Raw genomic sequence first — 17,674 nt, 5'->3', positions numbered from 1 at the left:
TATACTTCATAACTTGTTTGCCATGCTTTGGGCCCCTTAATACCAATAAGTCAGGGTTTGAATACCATAGTTTTATTTGGGAATTGTTGCTAACCTTATGCATCATTTTATGGTCTCGATGTACCATCCTTCAGTGTCTTACTTCCAGGCACCATGTCACAAAGCAAAAGTCCTTGTGAAATGGTTTCATGACAGTGAGTTCAGTTGTCTCCCCCAGTCACTAAATCCATCAGAAACCATTTGAGCACAAATGGACAGTTGACAAATCTGCAGAAATGATGTATTATAGCATGAGTTCCTCCATGTCATGGCCCAGAATCTCAGAGAAAAGTTTCCAAAATTTTGTGATATCCATAAAACAAAGAACTGAAGCTGTTTTGAGAGCAAAGGGAAGCCCAACTCAAAAAAAAAAAAAAAAGTGCTTGGAGAATGTACATTAACTTGCAAGCACGTAGTGATAATAATATACTAGCAGGTATAAGCTTAGTATGTTCACAGTATATCTTTTCTTTGCTTGGATACCAAGCAGAAACTTCCAGCCTTAAAAAGCCACTTGTGGATTCCTTCAGAGGACTTAAAGGACATGACTGTTTTGAATGACAGGTGTGCTGATACTGGCTGCTGTAGTCAATTGCTGTCTGGACCTCTTCAAGAAATATGAGCACCAATTCTCTTTGAATGAAATTCCACTATTGTATTATTCTGTTACTTAGCACAAATGAGCAAATGTGTGTGCACCAGTACACTTTGTGAATGCAGTCTGTTGATCATGCTTGCTTTGATAACTTAGCACTACACTCACTTCTGGCTACAAAGCAAAACAATTAAAAAAAAAACTAATGTGCATTCAAAATATGGAGTCCAAAAACCAAAGGGTGATGTCCAGTGTTTACATCCATCTTTTATGTACCATCTGTGGTTAAAATGCCAAACTTCATACCAATATAATTACAGGCTTGTGCACAACAACAACAGCGTGTGCATGATGGAGGATGTATAACTCAAACATTTAACTTTTTTTAAGGCTTACAGTTGGGGATGTGACTCGTTAACTGACAGGTTAAGGAGCTGCTAGTTCACTACACAGTTGCTAGTTCAGTGCTAGGCTTCACATTACTCAATTTGAGACAGTGAATGGGACCTCTTGACAGTGTAAGGCTATTTGTCTAATTAGCCATGCTAATTAGACAAATAACATGGCTTATGTAGTTAGTTCACATAGCCATCCAAAGGTCTGTGTTCCAGTTTTTATGTTCTCCCTGGCCTGTTTTGGGTGTCAGGGAGAGAGAGGTAAGAGGAGTTTTGATGGTAAAAGAGAGTGCATGAAGAGGTGAGAAATGAGTAGTTTATTGGATGGCGTTGAGATTGGAAACGCATAATAGGATGAAGTCACTTGTTAACACTGGCAATAGGTGCCATGTGAGTGTGGCACAACCACACAAGGGCATTCATATAATGTAGACACATGCCACTCAAAGAACCACTCAGCTAACAAGAATGTACACACTCAACCTAATTAGCAGAACCACCCATCCAATGTGTGCACATTTGTTTATGTAAATTGTGATCTCTGCTGGTATGGTATGCTTCTTGGTGCCACTGCATGTGGCTGTTGAAAACGTGCCAGGTCATAAACACTCCTTGCCTGGTACCCGACCACAGATGTCGTTTCAATCAGCCTTCAGTCAGGCTGAAAAATAAATCCTGGAGGTCCATACCTGTGTGATTACATTCTCTAATTATAGTTTGGAGCAGTAACTCCAAGATGACTGAATGAAACAGGCCCTCAGGGTGTTGTGAATGTAATTATATCCTGACAATTAATAGGCCCGGTCCTCAGAGAAGAGTTTGTTATATGATGACGCACCTGACCGTTTTTAGCTCGCCAGGGAAGCCTTTGAATTATGACATAATTACAAGGGAAAACATGATATACAAGGATGATAATTATCCCCAAGTACAGTAACAGTAAATGGCATTGCCTTTTATGATGTGAGTTCATAACAGGGGAAAAGTTTCGATTTCTCCTCAGCACAGTGTTTAACATTAGCTGCTGGGCCAAAAGAGGAAATATTTTGGACCTGGAATGCATCATTTGTGGCCACAGATAATTTAGTGGAAGTGTTTCTTTATCCGGAGAAATCTTGATGTGCTGCTAATGCACTGAGTATGCACACACATACACGCACACTGGCCAAGCACACATATTTAAATTGCTGGCAGAAAAGAAAAAGGCTAAAGGCTAACAGGTCCTGCACGCAAATAGTGGAAGATTTATTAACACACATCAAAAGATCAGGAGACAAACATCTGAAAAATGGCAAATGCTGCAATAAAAATATATTACTTATGTTTTTGGAGACCGCATGGAGATATAAAGTTTTCTTGAGGAAGATGTACACTCTGCCATTCCCCAGCCCTTAACACACTGTGGATTAGGAATATTTCCCCTGCTATTAGTTCTGTATGGGACAAATGCTCAAATAAACTCCCTGCTCTCCATCTACACCAGTGTTTTCACTTCCACTTGCTTAATAGACTTCTTCCGCAGACTGTGGGCATGTTCAGACTATCCTTGATTGGCATGTCTCTCTTCTCCTGTGAGTGCTGCTGAAACCTTTAGGACAGAACATCATTTTACACATATCACTATCACAATAAATAGCACATTACCAGTGATTTCATTAGGTACGCCTTGCTAGTACTGGATTGGATCCCATTTTTGCCTTCAGAACTGACTTAATTCTTTGTGGCACAGAGTCGACAAGATGCTGGAAACATCCCTCCGGGGTTTTGATCCATATTGACATGATAGCATCACACATTTGCTGGAGATTTGTTAGCTGGACAAACATATATAAATCTCCCATTCAACCACATTCCAAAGGTGGTGGCTGTGGAGGGCATTTGAGTGCAGTGAACTCATTGTCATGTTCAAGAAACCAGTTTGAGATGATCTGAGCTTTGTGATATGGTGTGTTACCCTGCTGGAAGCAGCCATCAGATGATGGGGACACTGTGGTCATAAAGAATGTATATGGTCAGCAACAATACACAGGAAGGCTGTGGTGTTTAAATGATGCTCTATTGGTACTAAGGGGCCCAAAGTGTGCCAAGAAAATATCCCCCACATTATTACACCACCAGCAGGAGCCTGAATCATTGATACAGGTGGATCCATGCTTTCATGCTGTTTACACCAAATTCTGACCCTACCATCCGAATGTTGCAGCAGAAATCAAAACTCAGCAGACCAGACAACATTTTTCCAATCTTGTGTTGTCTAATTTCAGCGAGTCCCTGTGTGAAGTGTAGCTTCAGTTTCCTGTTCTTAGCTGGCAGGAGTTGCACCCAGTGTGGTGTTCTGCTGCTGTAGCCCATCTTCTTCAGAGTTTGACATGTGTGTTAAGATTTGCTCTTCTGCATTGCTTGGTTTCTGCTTTCCTATCAGCTTAAAACAGTCTGAGCATTCTCCTCTGACCTCTCTCACTGGATATTTTCTCTTTTTTTGGGCCATTCTCTGTAACCTAAAGATGGTTGTGTGGAAAAAAATTCCAGTAGTTCAGCAATTTCTAAAATAGTCAGACCAGGCCATCTGGCACCAACAAATATGCTATGTTCAAAGTCACTTAAATCACCTTTCTTCCCCATTTTGATGCTTGATTTGAACTTCAACAAGTTGTCTGATCATGTCTACATGCATGGACTTGCTGCATGTGACTGGCTAAATAGATATTTGCATAGAGCAGTTAAACAGGTGTACCTAATAAAGTAGCAAATGATGTGTCTTGGAAACCACATATTATTTAGACTGACCCGAGCATAAGTGTAATTATCTAAAATATAACCAACCTCTGATATGAGATCTTAACACATTGTATTGCAAAAGAACCGGTGTAGGAAAATTTATAACATTGATGAAAATTCATTTCTAAAATGAAGGTCTTCACAAAGGCAGAAAATAGTTGACCAAAAACATTATGAAAATATACAACTTTGCATATGTCTTGAGATTCTCACTTACACCCAGTTTCATCTCGCCTACAATGTGTTGTTTGACATCTTCCCTGGATTTCCCTGCCAGCCTTCCCACTGCAACATGGGAGAAATCAAGCTGTACGTAGCACATGTGGGTGTGAACACATGCTTGTGTGACAGCAATGAAGACAGGCAGGTGAGGGGAGGCCAAGGGTGGGCACGGACTCTTGATGTGCCAGTCAGTAATACTTTTCCTCAGGTTGAGGTGTGCTCACCAGGAGGGTGTGTTACTGCTTGAAATCTCTGTAATGAACAGAAGGCTGGATCCCTGCCTGATCAAATTCCACTGCAGCCCCATATCTATGCTGCCTTCCAAAAATGTTCAGCATACCAGTGGGTTTTATTGACTTGTCAGAGCAGACAGCAAGAGTGCAAGCTCTGCCTTGTAAGGGGTGCACTTAACAGGTTTTAAAGCAGGAATGTCTGCAGATCACCTTTTTTTCTTCTTCTTCTTCTTTTTCATTTGTAATACTTTTGTGTGTTTAAGCTAAACTCAGTGACTGCTGATTAGACCTAGAGCATACGCTGGGAGAAAGGTCATTTAGAATATGCATAAGTTTTTCATAGGCCTCTATGCAGGCCTGTGAAAAACTAAGTACATCCCATGATTCAGTAGCTTATAGAACCAACTTTAGCAGCAATAACCTGAAGTAATCATTTTCTGTATCACTTTCATGCAGATAAAGACTGGGCCAAAATTCCTCCACAGTGTGGAGGAATTTTGGCCCACTCGTCTTTACAAAATTGCTTCAGTTCATTGAGGTTTGCGGGCATTTGTTATGCACAGCTCTCTTAAGCATTTCAGCTGGGTTGAGGACTTTGGCTGGGTCATTGCATCACCTTGATTCTTCCCTTTTTCAGCAATTCTGTTGTAGATTTGTTGCTGTGCTTGGGATCACTGTCCTGCTGCATGGCTCAAGTTTGGCCAAGATTTAGCTGTCAGATCGTCTCACAATTGACTCTACACAGGATACACACGAGTTCATGGTCAACTCAGTGACTGCAAGGTGCCCAGGTCCTGTGGCTGATACGCTGTGTTTGGTTTTCACCAAATGTGGCGTTGCGCATTATAGTCAAACGTTTCCACTTTGGTCTCATCTGTCCAAGGGACATTATTCCACAAGTGTAGTGGTTTGTTTAAATGCAAATCTGCAAACCCAAGCTGTGCTGCTGTGTTTTTTTCAGAGAGAAGAGACTTCCATCTGTCAACTTTTCCAAACAAGCCATACTTGTTCAGTCTTTGTCTGTTTGTAGTCATGAACTTCAACATTTAACATGCTAACTGAGGCCTGTGGAGTCTGAGATGGAGCTCTTGGGTCTTTTGCAGTTTCTCTGAGCATTTCATGAGCTGAGCTTGGGGTGAATTTGCTGGGATGTTCATTCTTGGTAAGACTGTGGCATTGTATTAATATACACCTAAATGCTCTAAACCAGCAGACTGCTTTTATAAAGGTGGTCACACTTGCTGATGATCAATTAATCAAGTGCATTTGAATAGCAGGACATGGCTGCTACTTACCCTCTTAATTCCTATGGAAGCAGTAAGGGTGTATGTAGTGTATGTGGTGAACTTTCTTTTTCAAATGATATTAGATCTCACAGTTTAAAAGTATTTATCCAAAGTGGACTTGGCATATATTCCTTTACGATGATTTTGACCATAAATCTCATTTGAGTTAGTGCAAGTGGCCATATGCCCTAAAATGTAAATACCCTGAGATGTTTGGGGAAAAAGAAAACAAACAAACAAAAAAAAAAACAGAATTTTGAATGACATCATTTATGGTGATTGTTAAGATACATCCTGAATCCATCAATCCATCAACCTCTTCAGATTGTTTCTGTCTGAAGGAAGCAGGAAAAATTCTAACCTGTTTTCCAGGCTGCAATTTTGTTTTGCTGTATTTTCTAGCTGCACAAGTCACGTCTTTATTTAAAGGGATAAGTCTGCTAATTTTACACATTAAAGTCTTCACAGGTCTTGGGGAGTACAAATGCATATGCTGAAGAGAAAAATAACTTATTTAAAACCTGTTGTTGCTCCAGATTGAGCTGTGTCAAGCCTGACAATTTTGAGGCTAAAAAGTGCAAGTTAGGAAATTTTTAAAATCTGGGGGTGTGGTTTATAGAAGAAAATGTGGTTCTGCTGCAACAATATATGACTATCTATCTATCTATCTATCTATCTATCTATCTATCTATCTATCTATCTATCTATCTATCTATCTATCTATCTATCTATCTATCTATCTATCTATCTATCTATCTATCTATCTATCTATCTATCTATCTATCTATCTATCTATCTATCTATCTATCTATCTATCTATCTATCTATCTATCTATCTATCTATCTATCTATCTATCTGTCTGTTTTAAAACATCACCAGGTATTTGGTGTATGATTTGAATATAATGGCAATACATGAGAGGCACCAACTGGGGCTAAATGTAAGGATGCAAAACTTGACAAAACACCTTCCTCTCTGCAAAGCTTTTCCTGTTATTTCCCACACTTCTGCAGGATGTGTGCAAACATTTTTACTGACTGGAGAGGCTGCACGGCTTGACTCTCACTGGTGAAACTGAGTCAGGGAAAAGGAGATATGGTAAACTGCCAGTGCTGACAGATGCTACTCCGCTATCTCTCTTATAATGAGTTTAGCCTCTCTCCCCCTCTTTCTCTGTCTTCCTGCTCTTTCCTCTCACCCCCTGTCCTGCAAATACAGTTAGCTGCATGACCATCCGCGATGAATGGCTGTTAACAGCTGCCTCTTTTTTGATAGTTGCCTGTGAGAGCATGTAATTGCATTTGGCCTTGGGTGTACATGCACTCATTAAACCGGTGTCAGTGCCCATTACATTCCTCAGGAGTACAACTCAGGTAGAATTCAAATCCCAGACAGGAACGAAGTGTGCTCTGAGGATGTTTCAGCACCGAGAAAAAAAACAAAAAAACACTTTAGATCTCAGATCAAAAAGAAAACTGTGAATTATTATTGGTTTGGGTGTTTTCCTCTTTTAACTCTCCAGGGGAACTGTTCAGTCATTCTGATGAACATAAACACAAATTTAATTCAACACAAATAAAATTCAATAAATGTATCTAAAATAGATCCCAAACCCTGCCAAATATCTTACTATCAGTAGTAAGAGGATGTGTTTGACTGAAATAATTTAGCTGGTCCAAGTTGTTAGGGCTCAGAGGGGATAAGATCTGCTATGTTGGGATTGGATCCATGCTGGGATAAGATGCAGAATTCCAAAAATGCCCATCTACATGCCAAGATTCTGTGTTGGACCCATTTGGTTTCACTGAACTGCCTTATCTCTTTGCATATTATTTGGCATCGCTAACAAAAAGAATATATATTAAAGGTAAAACATGTTTTTGTAAAATTTAGCTGAACACTCTAATGTGACTCCAGAGGAAGAAGTTTTGAACTGTTATGGAAGTGACAAACATGAACACTAACAAACCACAGATTCCTCAAAACCACAAAAACAGGCTTAAATGTTCTCTGTGGCTTTCAGGTCCTGTATCCATCAGTTATTCTGACACGTGTCATGCTGTGTTCATTGTTATGGTCAGGCCTCTCTGCTGTGTGAGACAAACCATCAGTCATGTAACACCCAGTGAGGTGCAACTGTCTGCCTGAATTCCACAATATTACTGCACAGACAAAGAAGCTATGACATCTCATACAAGAGACTCATTAATGGACTTCAACGTCTGCTGCCCCAATCACATTATGACTTGTCATTGTATTCAGAGGATGAAAGCTGAGCAAATAAATGAGCAATGGCATGGCATTTGTTTTGCGGCTACACACAGCAAAGATGCAGCATGGTGCAGGCAACTAGTGATCCCTAGTGGACAAACTGTGCACGCACATCTGCGTGCGCACTGTCATCACCACACCCTGGAAAAAGCAGGCAATGATTTTACGCGTGAAAAATACGAAATCTATCTCTAGGAAGCTGAAGGTTCCTGTTTTGCCCTCTGTTCACTCGGGAAAATAGCTGTTACATTCTTAATATTAAGTGAAAGAACAATGAGGGGTGTAGTGCTGTAACTGTCCAACAGATGGCAAAGTCCGACCAGTTTATTCTGTGACGCGGGCCTTTTCCCCAAACTAGGCCTCTCTAACTCATTGTCATCTTTAAAAACCTCATGAAGTAATTACTAAATTAAAAGGCCACATTCCCACCCAGATCACCTATACAATCTAATGAAATCACCAGCATATAATAACAGTAATAATTTATAATTTATTTATAATTTATATAGTTCCAGCCACATTTGAACCATTTATTCAGTTAGACAACAAGACCACCTTAACATCTCTGCTATACTGCATGATAAAATACTTTTGTGCAGCCGCTGTCAGGCTTTAGGGCATTGTTCAGTAGCGGAATAGACCTGTTTGGCAGGCCGCACACTCCTTGTAGCTGTATCTAAATGTGCCGGACGCTGTTCCAACTGTGCGCTTAACTGCTTTCTGGTGACTCGAACGATGAGCTTTTGAGAAGACAAAGAGAGTGTATGTGCATGAGAGAGAGAGAGAGAGAGAGAGAGATCCCTTCATCCTTCCTGGTGGGAGGTTTGAGATGAGCTGCGCAGACCCGTCCGCTACCGACGCATCTTCCTGGCCTGCCCCTCTCTCTCTCTCTTCCCTCCCGCTCCCTCTCTCTCAGTCTCTCTCTTTCCTCCTTTTCTGTCTGCCACAATCCTACCTGAAGGGAAGTATACAAAGCCAAAAGAAAATCTGGCGTGTCGGCGGGGCCCTGTGCACGCTATGCTGCGGTAAAAGGCCGCTATTTGCGGTGTTTTTACAGGGGATGTAGAGAGGGACAGAGGCGCCGCTCTCCCTCTCGGACCGCGCCGTGTCTGCTTTGCTCTGCCCAGCCCGCCGCATCGCTGAGCGGCCTATGAAGCACACAAGATGTCGACCAGAACGCCATTGCCGACAGTGAACGAGCGAGACACCGAGAATGTAAGTGCTGTTGTCCGGAGACACCTGAGTGATACCGGGCGTGGGAACGGAGTAGTAATGACGGGGGATGTGGTTATTTTGCGCACTGGCCGGTGCAGGTTAATGGCAGCGCTTCGTGAGGCTACAGTGTTGCAGAGCGACTCGACCAATGAGCACAGTGCCCCCCCCCCCCCCCCTCTGATCGGAATAAAAGCATGGAGCCTAGAATACCTTAGAATAAAAGTGCAGCTCTGTCCAGCTCTCTGCACACAATAAGGCTAGCCTAAACAACGCACTGCGTCAGTAGTATGCGCCTTTTAATGGTGCAAGCGAGGCTTGAATGTTAACACTGAGAATTAAGACAACTAACGCTGTCTGTGTGGCCAGTGAGAAAATGGTGTTGCTCTACTCGTGCAACTGGGGGGGTATTTTCTAGTCCACGACGTCAATATTTAGGGAGGGTGGGGGAGGATGTTGCCCTACTTTTCAGTTGCAACGCTCGGTAGCATTGCAATGTGACATCCATCACCTATTGGGCCCTGTTGTGAGAGCACGCTCGGTGCTGCTGAGGAGGAGGGAGCGTGTTGTTATTCACCATACCGACGCTGATTAGCCCAAGCAGCGCGCACACAGCAGGGCGAATGAATGATTTAAATAAATCACAGGAGATTTCTCATGCGCCGTGTGGAGGAATGTTTATGAACGACCACCCACTCCCAATTATGGCGCGCACATCTACAATAACGTAGCCCTTCAGAGATCAGTTCAGATGAGGACTGCTGTGTGTATGCTGACAGGCTGTGACATATCTAGGTTCGTCTAATTTTTCCTGGAAACAGAAGCCTCCTTTAAGGCTGCAGGCAATCTTTAAAAGGTTAGCCTATTCATAGACTTAGCGAGGGCTTTTATTTTGCCTCTGCATTTCTGAACACGTGTTCCCCGGATTGTCATGATGAGGTGATAAAATTCAAATGAGAAAATGCATTTCCTTTTCAGCAAAGTTGCATAACTTAACAAACCCTATTGTTAACTTTTACACGATGAGTTTGGCCCTGTCTGTCCTTCCCCGATACATTACTGAGCAATGATCTGCCAGTGTCCAGTAATGCATCAGCTTAGAGGAGTGCTAATGTAACTGTCTAATGCTGCACTCTCAGACACAGACATAGACATCTGGGTGGCTATTAAAGCACTGCCTCAGCATCACTGGCAGTAGCCAGCCAGCCCAGGCTGCCTCTGTTCGACTCCAGCACGCAGCCCCAGGGCCCACTTGCAGCTGAACTGCATTGCATAACAGCTTATTACTCAGAAAGACGAGTGGCTTTTAGTGCAGCAAAATAGAAGTAGCTCTCTTGTTTCTTATTTTTTTTGTGTGTGTGTGTGTGTGTGCATAGGTGTGCTATGCCTTATGTTTGGCCTCCCTGAAGACATAATCTCAGTATCTGGGTTTAACGGATGGATGAGTGAAACAAATTTTGTGCATTAATCAGTCACAAGAGCTCCATGTCATTTGCCTGTCCAGATATTCCTCAGCTGATTTAGAGAAGCCAAACCATGTGTGTGCAAACATTTGTGTGGCTGAAGGTCAAACTGGCCTCATTACAGGTGCGATCTAAAGTTGACAGAAATACTTGAAAGGCACTAGTGTGGCATTTACCAGCTCCAAGAACAACACATACACATTGTTCTGATCTAAAAGAGGGTTTTGATGCATTAGAAACAAACCAAAAAATATTACTCTGTCTGGCATCTAATATAAATGTACGCATGCATCATAGCCCTCCCTCAGTTAGCCTGTAGGCTAGCTGAGGTGTTGCGCACACAGCAGGGTGTAGCGTTTCCCCAGTGAAATGGGAGCAGAGGAGCCGGGGTAACTAGACCAAGGCTTTATTCTCTGGCTGGGTGTGGTGCTCAGGAGCAGAGGATCATGGGATCTCTGACCTGGACTGACATCAGCAGCTGTTGTAGAGGAGAGGACCAGAGGAGACTGTGTGTAGCCTGTGCCAGCATAGTACTTATAGCAAGCTGTTCCTAATTCACGTTCACATGCCATATCGCTGGGACGCTTGTTATCAGTTTTGACTGTGGAGCCAGCAACATTGTTGCCTCTGTATTACACTTTTTTTTGCAGATTTTCTCAAAAACACACAGTCTAAATTTCAGTTTCTTGTAGGTCCTCACTGGGCAGAGTCCTTGTCTCTGTGTGAAACCAACACTGGATTTAGGGCAAAGTTGCTGATTTCATCTCTTGCAAAGTTCAGCTTCAACACTGCTGCATTGTTTATATGTGCTGCCTGTGTAGCAAAAGGAAGGATCAGTTTGGAAGTGTGCCACAAAGCTACTTAAATAGTATTGGTGTCTGTGTAATTCAAAGTGTTGCTGATCTGCACTTTTTTTCACGCAGCACTCTTCGGTGGATGGATTTGTTGAACCCCCAGCCCCCCCAACAAAGTCTGCGAGTCGTCACAGCCTGCCACGATGCCGCAACTCTTTCACCTCCACAGAGGAGCACCCTCATATTGGCAATTACCGCCTCCTCAAGACCATTGGGAAGGGGAATTTTGCCAAAGTGAAGCTGGCACGACAAATCCTGACGGGACGAGAAGTGCGATAAGTTTTTAATCTCTGTTTTATAATGAGTAAACTGTTTTATATGTGTTGTTATATAATATAGGGATGCACTGATCCAGTACTTACTGTATATGGAATATTGATCAGCAGCAGTGCATTATTGCTAAGGGGAGAGCTAACAGCATGGAATCAGCAATTTAAGGGTATTTTAAGCCTGCTACACCAACAACTTTTCTTTGTTTGAAGCCATTTGTGACTTAACCACAAACTGTGCTCACTAAGTTGATAAAACTGAAAAGCTCAGCCGATGACGCTGTCACTGTCAACCTCTGTCAGGAAACTTTTAGTTGATGTACAGCAACATAAAGAGTTGTCATCAACTCAATTAATGTTATCATGACCGCCACCTGTCTTATGTTTCATGTGAGGAGGGGCATAAATGGTATAAAAGTGAGAGCAGAAAAAGGAGAAACTTGCACAATGATAAATGATACCAATATGCAGTAAAGACTCTCACAGTAAGCTGAAATGAAATGAGCCAAATTATCATTTAATATAAGTTGCTTTATTTATTCTTTAATATTTTCCCAATAATTACCAGTGTAGTAAATTTATATGTCCATCCATCCATTTCCTGCTGCTGCTGGGTCATGGGAGCAGTAGTCTAAGCAGAGACGCCTAGATTTCCTTATCCCCCGGTCACCTCCTCCAGCTCTTCTGGGGGGCCCTGAGGCATTCCCAAGTCCCGAGTAGAGAGTTTATATCTCTCTAGCATGTCCTGGATCTGCACCAGGGCATCTTCCTGGTAGGACATGCCAAAAACACTTTGTGTAGGTGGCCCCCCAGAGGGCATCCTGGTCAGATGCCCCAACCTCCTCAACCGGGTGTTTTTTTGTTTTTTTTCACAGCAGCAAATGACTAAGCTCCTCACCCTGTCTCTAAGGTGAGCCCAGTCATCCTTTAGAGGTGGCCCATTTCCACCACTTTTATTTGCAATTTCATTTGTTTAGTCACTACCCAGAGCTTGTCACCATGGGTGAGGGCAAGAACATAGATCGACCAGTAAATCAACAGCTTCACTTTAACATTCAGCTCTCTCTTCACCATGACAGACCAGTATAGCATCCACATCTTGGTAGACATCAGACCAATCTATCTGTCACTCTCTCACTTGGCTCTTCCCTTATTTGTGAACAAGACCCAAGATACTTAAACTCCTCCACTTAGGCTGGCAACTTGTTCCCAACCCAGAGTGGGCACTCCACCCTTTTCCAACCGCTAACCATGGCCTTAGACATGCTAATTCTCATCCCAACTGCTTCACACTCGGCTGCAAACCCCCAGCACAAGCTGGAGGTCATTGCTTGATGAAGCCAACAAAACCACATTATCTGCAAAAAGCAGAGATTAGAGCCTGAGGCCACCAAACCTGACATACTGTACTGCTTGGCTGTGCCTAGAAATTGTGTGCATAAAAATTATTAACAGAATCGAAAATTCGGATTAGGATTAGGGGGTAGGGGATAGCTCCTGGCGCACAGTTTTTGTGCTGATATTAATGTCACAGGAGAATTGGAACTCTGCAGTCATTGAGTCAGCAGAGCGTTGGCAACTTTTACGCGCTATGTGCCTCAGCACTCAACAACCTCGCTCTATAACTTAACATGGCTGAGTCGCTGCGGTTCCTAAACCCTTTGCGGTAATACCACTTTCAATTAAATGTTGAATAGGAGGGAAGAAATTTAATGAACTGACTTGCTGCAACAGTGGCATCCTATTACAGTACCATGCTGAAACTCAGTGTGGGCGTTGGAACGACCCGTTCTTTGACAAAATGTTTGTCATGGCAGACTGCATGGCTAGGTGCTTGATTTTCTACATCTGTGGCAATGGGACTGAAAAGACCTGAATTCAAAGATTAAGAAGCTGTGTTGTCCAGCACTTTTGTCCATATATTGTATGTTCATTTAGTTGTTACCTTTTTGTTTTGCAAAGTAATGAATCTATAAGTCGAGCCTGATGATGCCTTGTGGATAAAAGAATGAGTCCCAGTCTCTTTCTCACAGTCAGAAATGTGGCTCACATATCATGACTTTGGATATGTGGCAAATATCCAAAGTCTTGGTGTCTGTTTTTGATATGAGAAGTGAAAAATTTAGATCAATTCATCCCTAATGTAATAATTCTTCATGTCAGAGCCAGCTGTGTCAACATGACTGTGTTAACATGACATTGCCGCATGTTATTAATTAAGGCTGCAGTTTGCTGTTCTTTCATTAATCTAACTTCCCAGAGCCCAAGCTAAGAATATTCTTGTTTTATGCGGCCAATGTAAAACACAAAAATATTTAACTCACCCTCACAGGAAACCAAGAAAGTCACATTGTACTAAATAATCTGAGTAATCTTTTCATTTCAGTTAACAATGCAAGAAGGCTCGCTTAAAAGAAAAATATTTCAGGTTCAAAGCAGAGTTGCTTACACCGTGTCCACAGAGAAACCATAATGTGACAAAATGGTATCAGTAAATTTATTTGCTTTATCAACTTCTTCATAAAATTATTACATGTACACAACTCAGTAATTAGTTCATGAGACATTAATTTACTCCCAGTCAGACTCAGTTTTCTGGCCTGTTTTGACTGTCAGATGAATGACTGATCACCTGTCATGTCAGTGTTTTACTTGACCACGTTAGTTTTCCCGGTGAGGTCAACCTCTCACTCTCTTTCACACACACAGTCATACACTGCTGCCTTGTCAGAGTGATAGATGCGCTGCTTTGGTGTGTTGTAATTAAAGCTCCTGTTTCCCTAAGGAGAAAACAATGACCTGCAAGCTGCTCACTGTCTTTCACTCAGCAGGACCCGCAGCTCTCACTGACATCTCTGATCCACCTCAGAGGTCCTTCTCATGTCTGTCTTAGCTATTTACATCGTTTAATCCTCTGAGTTTTATAAAGCCCCAGGTCATATCAGTATTTAGTACTGAGGGAATAAATATTCTCCCAGGTCTAACCAGTAACAGTTTGATCCATTCTGTGTCCTTTAATGCAAGTGTAAAACAGGCACATTGAGTGTGCTACCTGCTGTTTGCTGAGAAGGTCAGGTGCCGCTTTGTGTGCCTGAGAGCCTTTGCTGGCTCATCAGAATGCAAAGACATTAGGGGGAAAATGGGTGAAAAGAACATGACCCACTAAAACGAATGCTGTCTTAGCATGAGTCTAGCAGACGCTTACTAGCATAGATTTTCCAGATGAGATAAACAGAGGGTTGGATTTTTAGAAAAACAACAAAAGGTCCTGTAAACCAAAAAGGAGGTGACACAGACTCACTTCCATGTGACAGTGTCCTCTGTCTGCCCAAAAGAACACACGTCATTTCACATTCATGCTGAGCTGTACTAATGGAAACATTTGCCTCTACCATATGCCGCTATCAATTTACTCAGGAGACAACATTATTTATAAATTGAGTCGATCAATTTTTAGTGAAATTGTATCTTAAGACATAATCGTATCAAACTAAAAAATTTGCAGACTTTTATTGTCTATAACAGGGGTATTCAATTAAAATTTAAGGAGGTAAACAAAATTTCCTCAAACAAAGGTCCAAAATATCATGAAGGTACTCTAATAAAATAATAATGAAGTGTTCTTTTCTCTTTTCAAGTAAAATAAGGTTTGCAATCACAAATAAAACACCACTTTCAAAAAAGTTGTCGGTCGCCAAAGTATATTGACTATTTCAGTAGCCATAGATTGTATATAAAATATAGAACCATCTAGGGCTGAAATGATTCCTTGAGGAAGTCGAATAATTTGATTATAAAAAATCCTCGTAGCAAATTTGTTGCTTTGATGCTTTGTTAAAACTCTGCAGTGATCAGGTATCTCTGTTTCACCCAGATAGACAGCATTAAAGTTCTTCGTCGTCTTCTTCTTGTGGGTTTAATGGTGGTGGGTAAACCAGATTAGAGCTGCATTACCGCCACCTACTCGACTGGAGTGTGGATCTGGAGTTAGGAAAAAAAAACCCTCAGATTCTTAAAAAGTTCTCCATCACTGCAACGGATTCCCTTTAACACTGAGTGGATCATCGCTGACAAGTTTTTCCACGCCTCCACCGCTCTCTGCCGTGTTTGTGTGTTGTGCTCGCTGTGCTGAGAATTTCAGCTGTTATTTTTTTCTCTATTTCACCTCCAAGAGTGGAGCGCTATAACCATAGACATATTGTTAGCGAGCAGTGTTAATTTTGACAGCAAATTTTGATTTAGTTTTAGTCATAGTCTTTTGACGAAAATGTAATTTAGTTTTAGTCTAATTTAGTCATCTGAATAGTTTTAGTCGACTAATTAGTGTAAGAATATAGTCGACTAAATCTACAGTCGATTCAGTCGACTAAAATATAAAGGGTGTAAAATGTAAATGCTTTTTCTTCAGTTCCCTTGAATTGGTCATTATACACACAAGAAATTAAACAACATGAGTGCTTGTCATGATGTCAAAGGAGAAATGTGTCCATACATCGGCTCTTCTCTTTCTCCGTGCTGACATTGTGTACATAACTTAGTTCTATCAGAAGTAATGACTAGTTACTAGTAACAGGCTAGTGTGGCCTTCCTGGGTTTAGATCAAATTTGTGCAACTGTGTGTTTGATTGGATGTTTTCCTGACTTGTCCCACCCTGTCACAAAATTAAATCAGTTCTGATTGGATGTTTTCCTAACTTGTCCCTGCCTTTTACAAAATTAAATAAGTTCTGACTGGATGTTGTCCCCACAAAGCATTTTTGTCTTGTTTTCATTTGTTGACGTAAGTGTCAATTAAATTCGTCATCGTTTTTATCCTTTTAGGTAGTTTTTATTTAGTTATCGTCTCGTTTTCGTCATGAAAAAAAGGGTCGTTGACGAAAACTATGACGAAAGTAGTTTGTCAAAGAAATTAACACTGTTAGCGAGCACCGCTATTAGCACTAGCGATTTTTCGGTGCTGGAAGGACCCCTTTTCCTGTCAAAATTTTTTTTAATAATTTAATCCCTAATTAGTGATTAAAAATAGATCTGCAGTAGAAACGTATTTAGTAGAATGCTTGTGAATACAAAGCATTACAACATTAAGCTCCTGCAGCTCCTAGATTTTTAACAAAAACACTGATGACAACAGCAGCAGGTAGCTGTTTTCCATTCAGTCTGTCTACACAAGTGCAAAGAGGTGGAGCTGTTATAGAGACGGTGAGCTCAGGTGGAGCGAAAGGAAATGTTTTTCTAGCGTCCAAAAGAAGCTTTTTTTTTTTTTTTTTTCCCCTGTAACCACCATTAAACCTTTAGCGGGAAATAGCTGGTGGTACTTTTTTCCTCTTCTTTCAGCTTGATTTCACGCTGGTCACCATTTTGCTTTCTGTAGCCCCGCGAAATCAAGTGGGAACAGGACTGTTGCGAGGTCGTGCGTGCACGTTATGAACGACACTGTCCGTGCCCGGTGGTAGATTGCAAATTGCAATGAATCAATACTTATAGTGTAGTAATCTAGCCAGAGGGGAAAAAAAAAAAAAAAAAAAAAGAGTCTGGTATCTTCGATGTGGTGGAATGCGTGGGGTGCACGGCCACTTGCTAATTGCAGTCATAGCAAAGAGTTCTGGTGAAATTCTCTGGCCAACAAAAGATGACCTCAGCATGGTGCAGCACTGGATGATCAACCGCTGGCTAGAACCCTGTTATATCACCCTATGTTTTATGAACCAGTTTTCTTTGTTGCAGCCTTGGTGTTTTGAAATTGGATGAGAGAGCAGAGCTCATTATTTAATGTTTGCACTAGCTAGCTTGGTTAAAATGGTGCATCCATAACTAATTCTGGAAATTGTAATGGTAGTTTTGGCTATTGAAAAATAGTCTTAAACAAAATGTACCTACTAGAAAAGCTGCCTCCCCATTGTCTTTAAATATTGTTGAACAATTGGGGGTGGATCTGACTGACAACCCAAGTACACTGCAAGTCTATTATGTGTTAATGGCTTCACTCATAGAGTAGTCATTCCCTAAAACATACCTTGTTTTATTATCTATTTTTACTTTGATTTGAAACTAGCAGT

The 17,674-nt window shown here is 41.5% G+C and overlaps 1 protein-coding gene across 6 annotated transcripts in view; it reads left to right on the top strand.

The window, feature by feature from the left end:
- Positions 1–8,666: 8,666 nt before the first annotated feature.
- The window catches only part of mark1 (MAP/microtubule affinity-regulating kinase 1), a 37,946-nt gene continuing 28,938 nt past the window's right edge, over positions 8,667–17,674 (top strand). For all 6 annotated transcript variants that reach the window (XM_030747714.1, XM_030747713.1, XM_030747710.1 and 3 more), the window contains exons 1-2: positions 8,667–9,035; positions 11,419–11,619. In XM_030747714.1, coding sequence (XP_030603574.1) covers positions 8,985–9,035; positions 11,419–11,619 — 252 coding nt within the window. In that variant the 5' untranslated portion in view covers positions 8,667–8,984. The remainder of the gene's footprint in view (positions 9,036–11,418; positions 11,620–17,674) is intronic.

Source organism: Archocentrus centrarchus, chromosome 15 (genome assembly GCF_007364275.1).
Source record: "Archocentrus centrarchus isolate MPI-CPG fArcCen1 chromosome 15, fArcCen1, whole genome shotgun sequence".
Taxonomy (NCBI): domain Eukaryota; kingdom Metazoa; phylum Chordata; class Actinopteri; order Cichliformes; family Cichlidae; genus Archocentrus; species Archocentrus centrarchus.
Note: the sequence above shows the minus strand (reverse complement) of the source record. Positions and strands in the feature narration are given on the sequence as shown.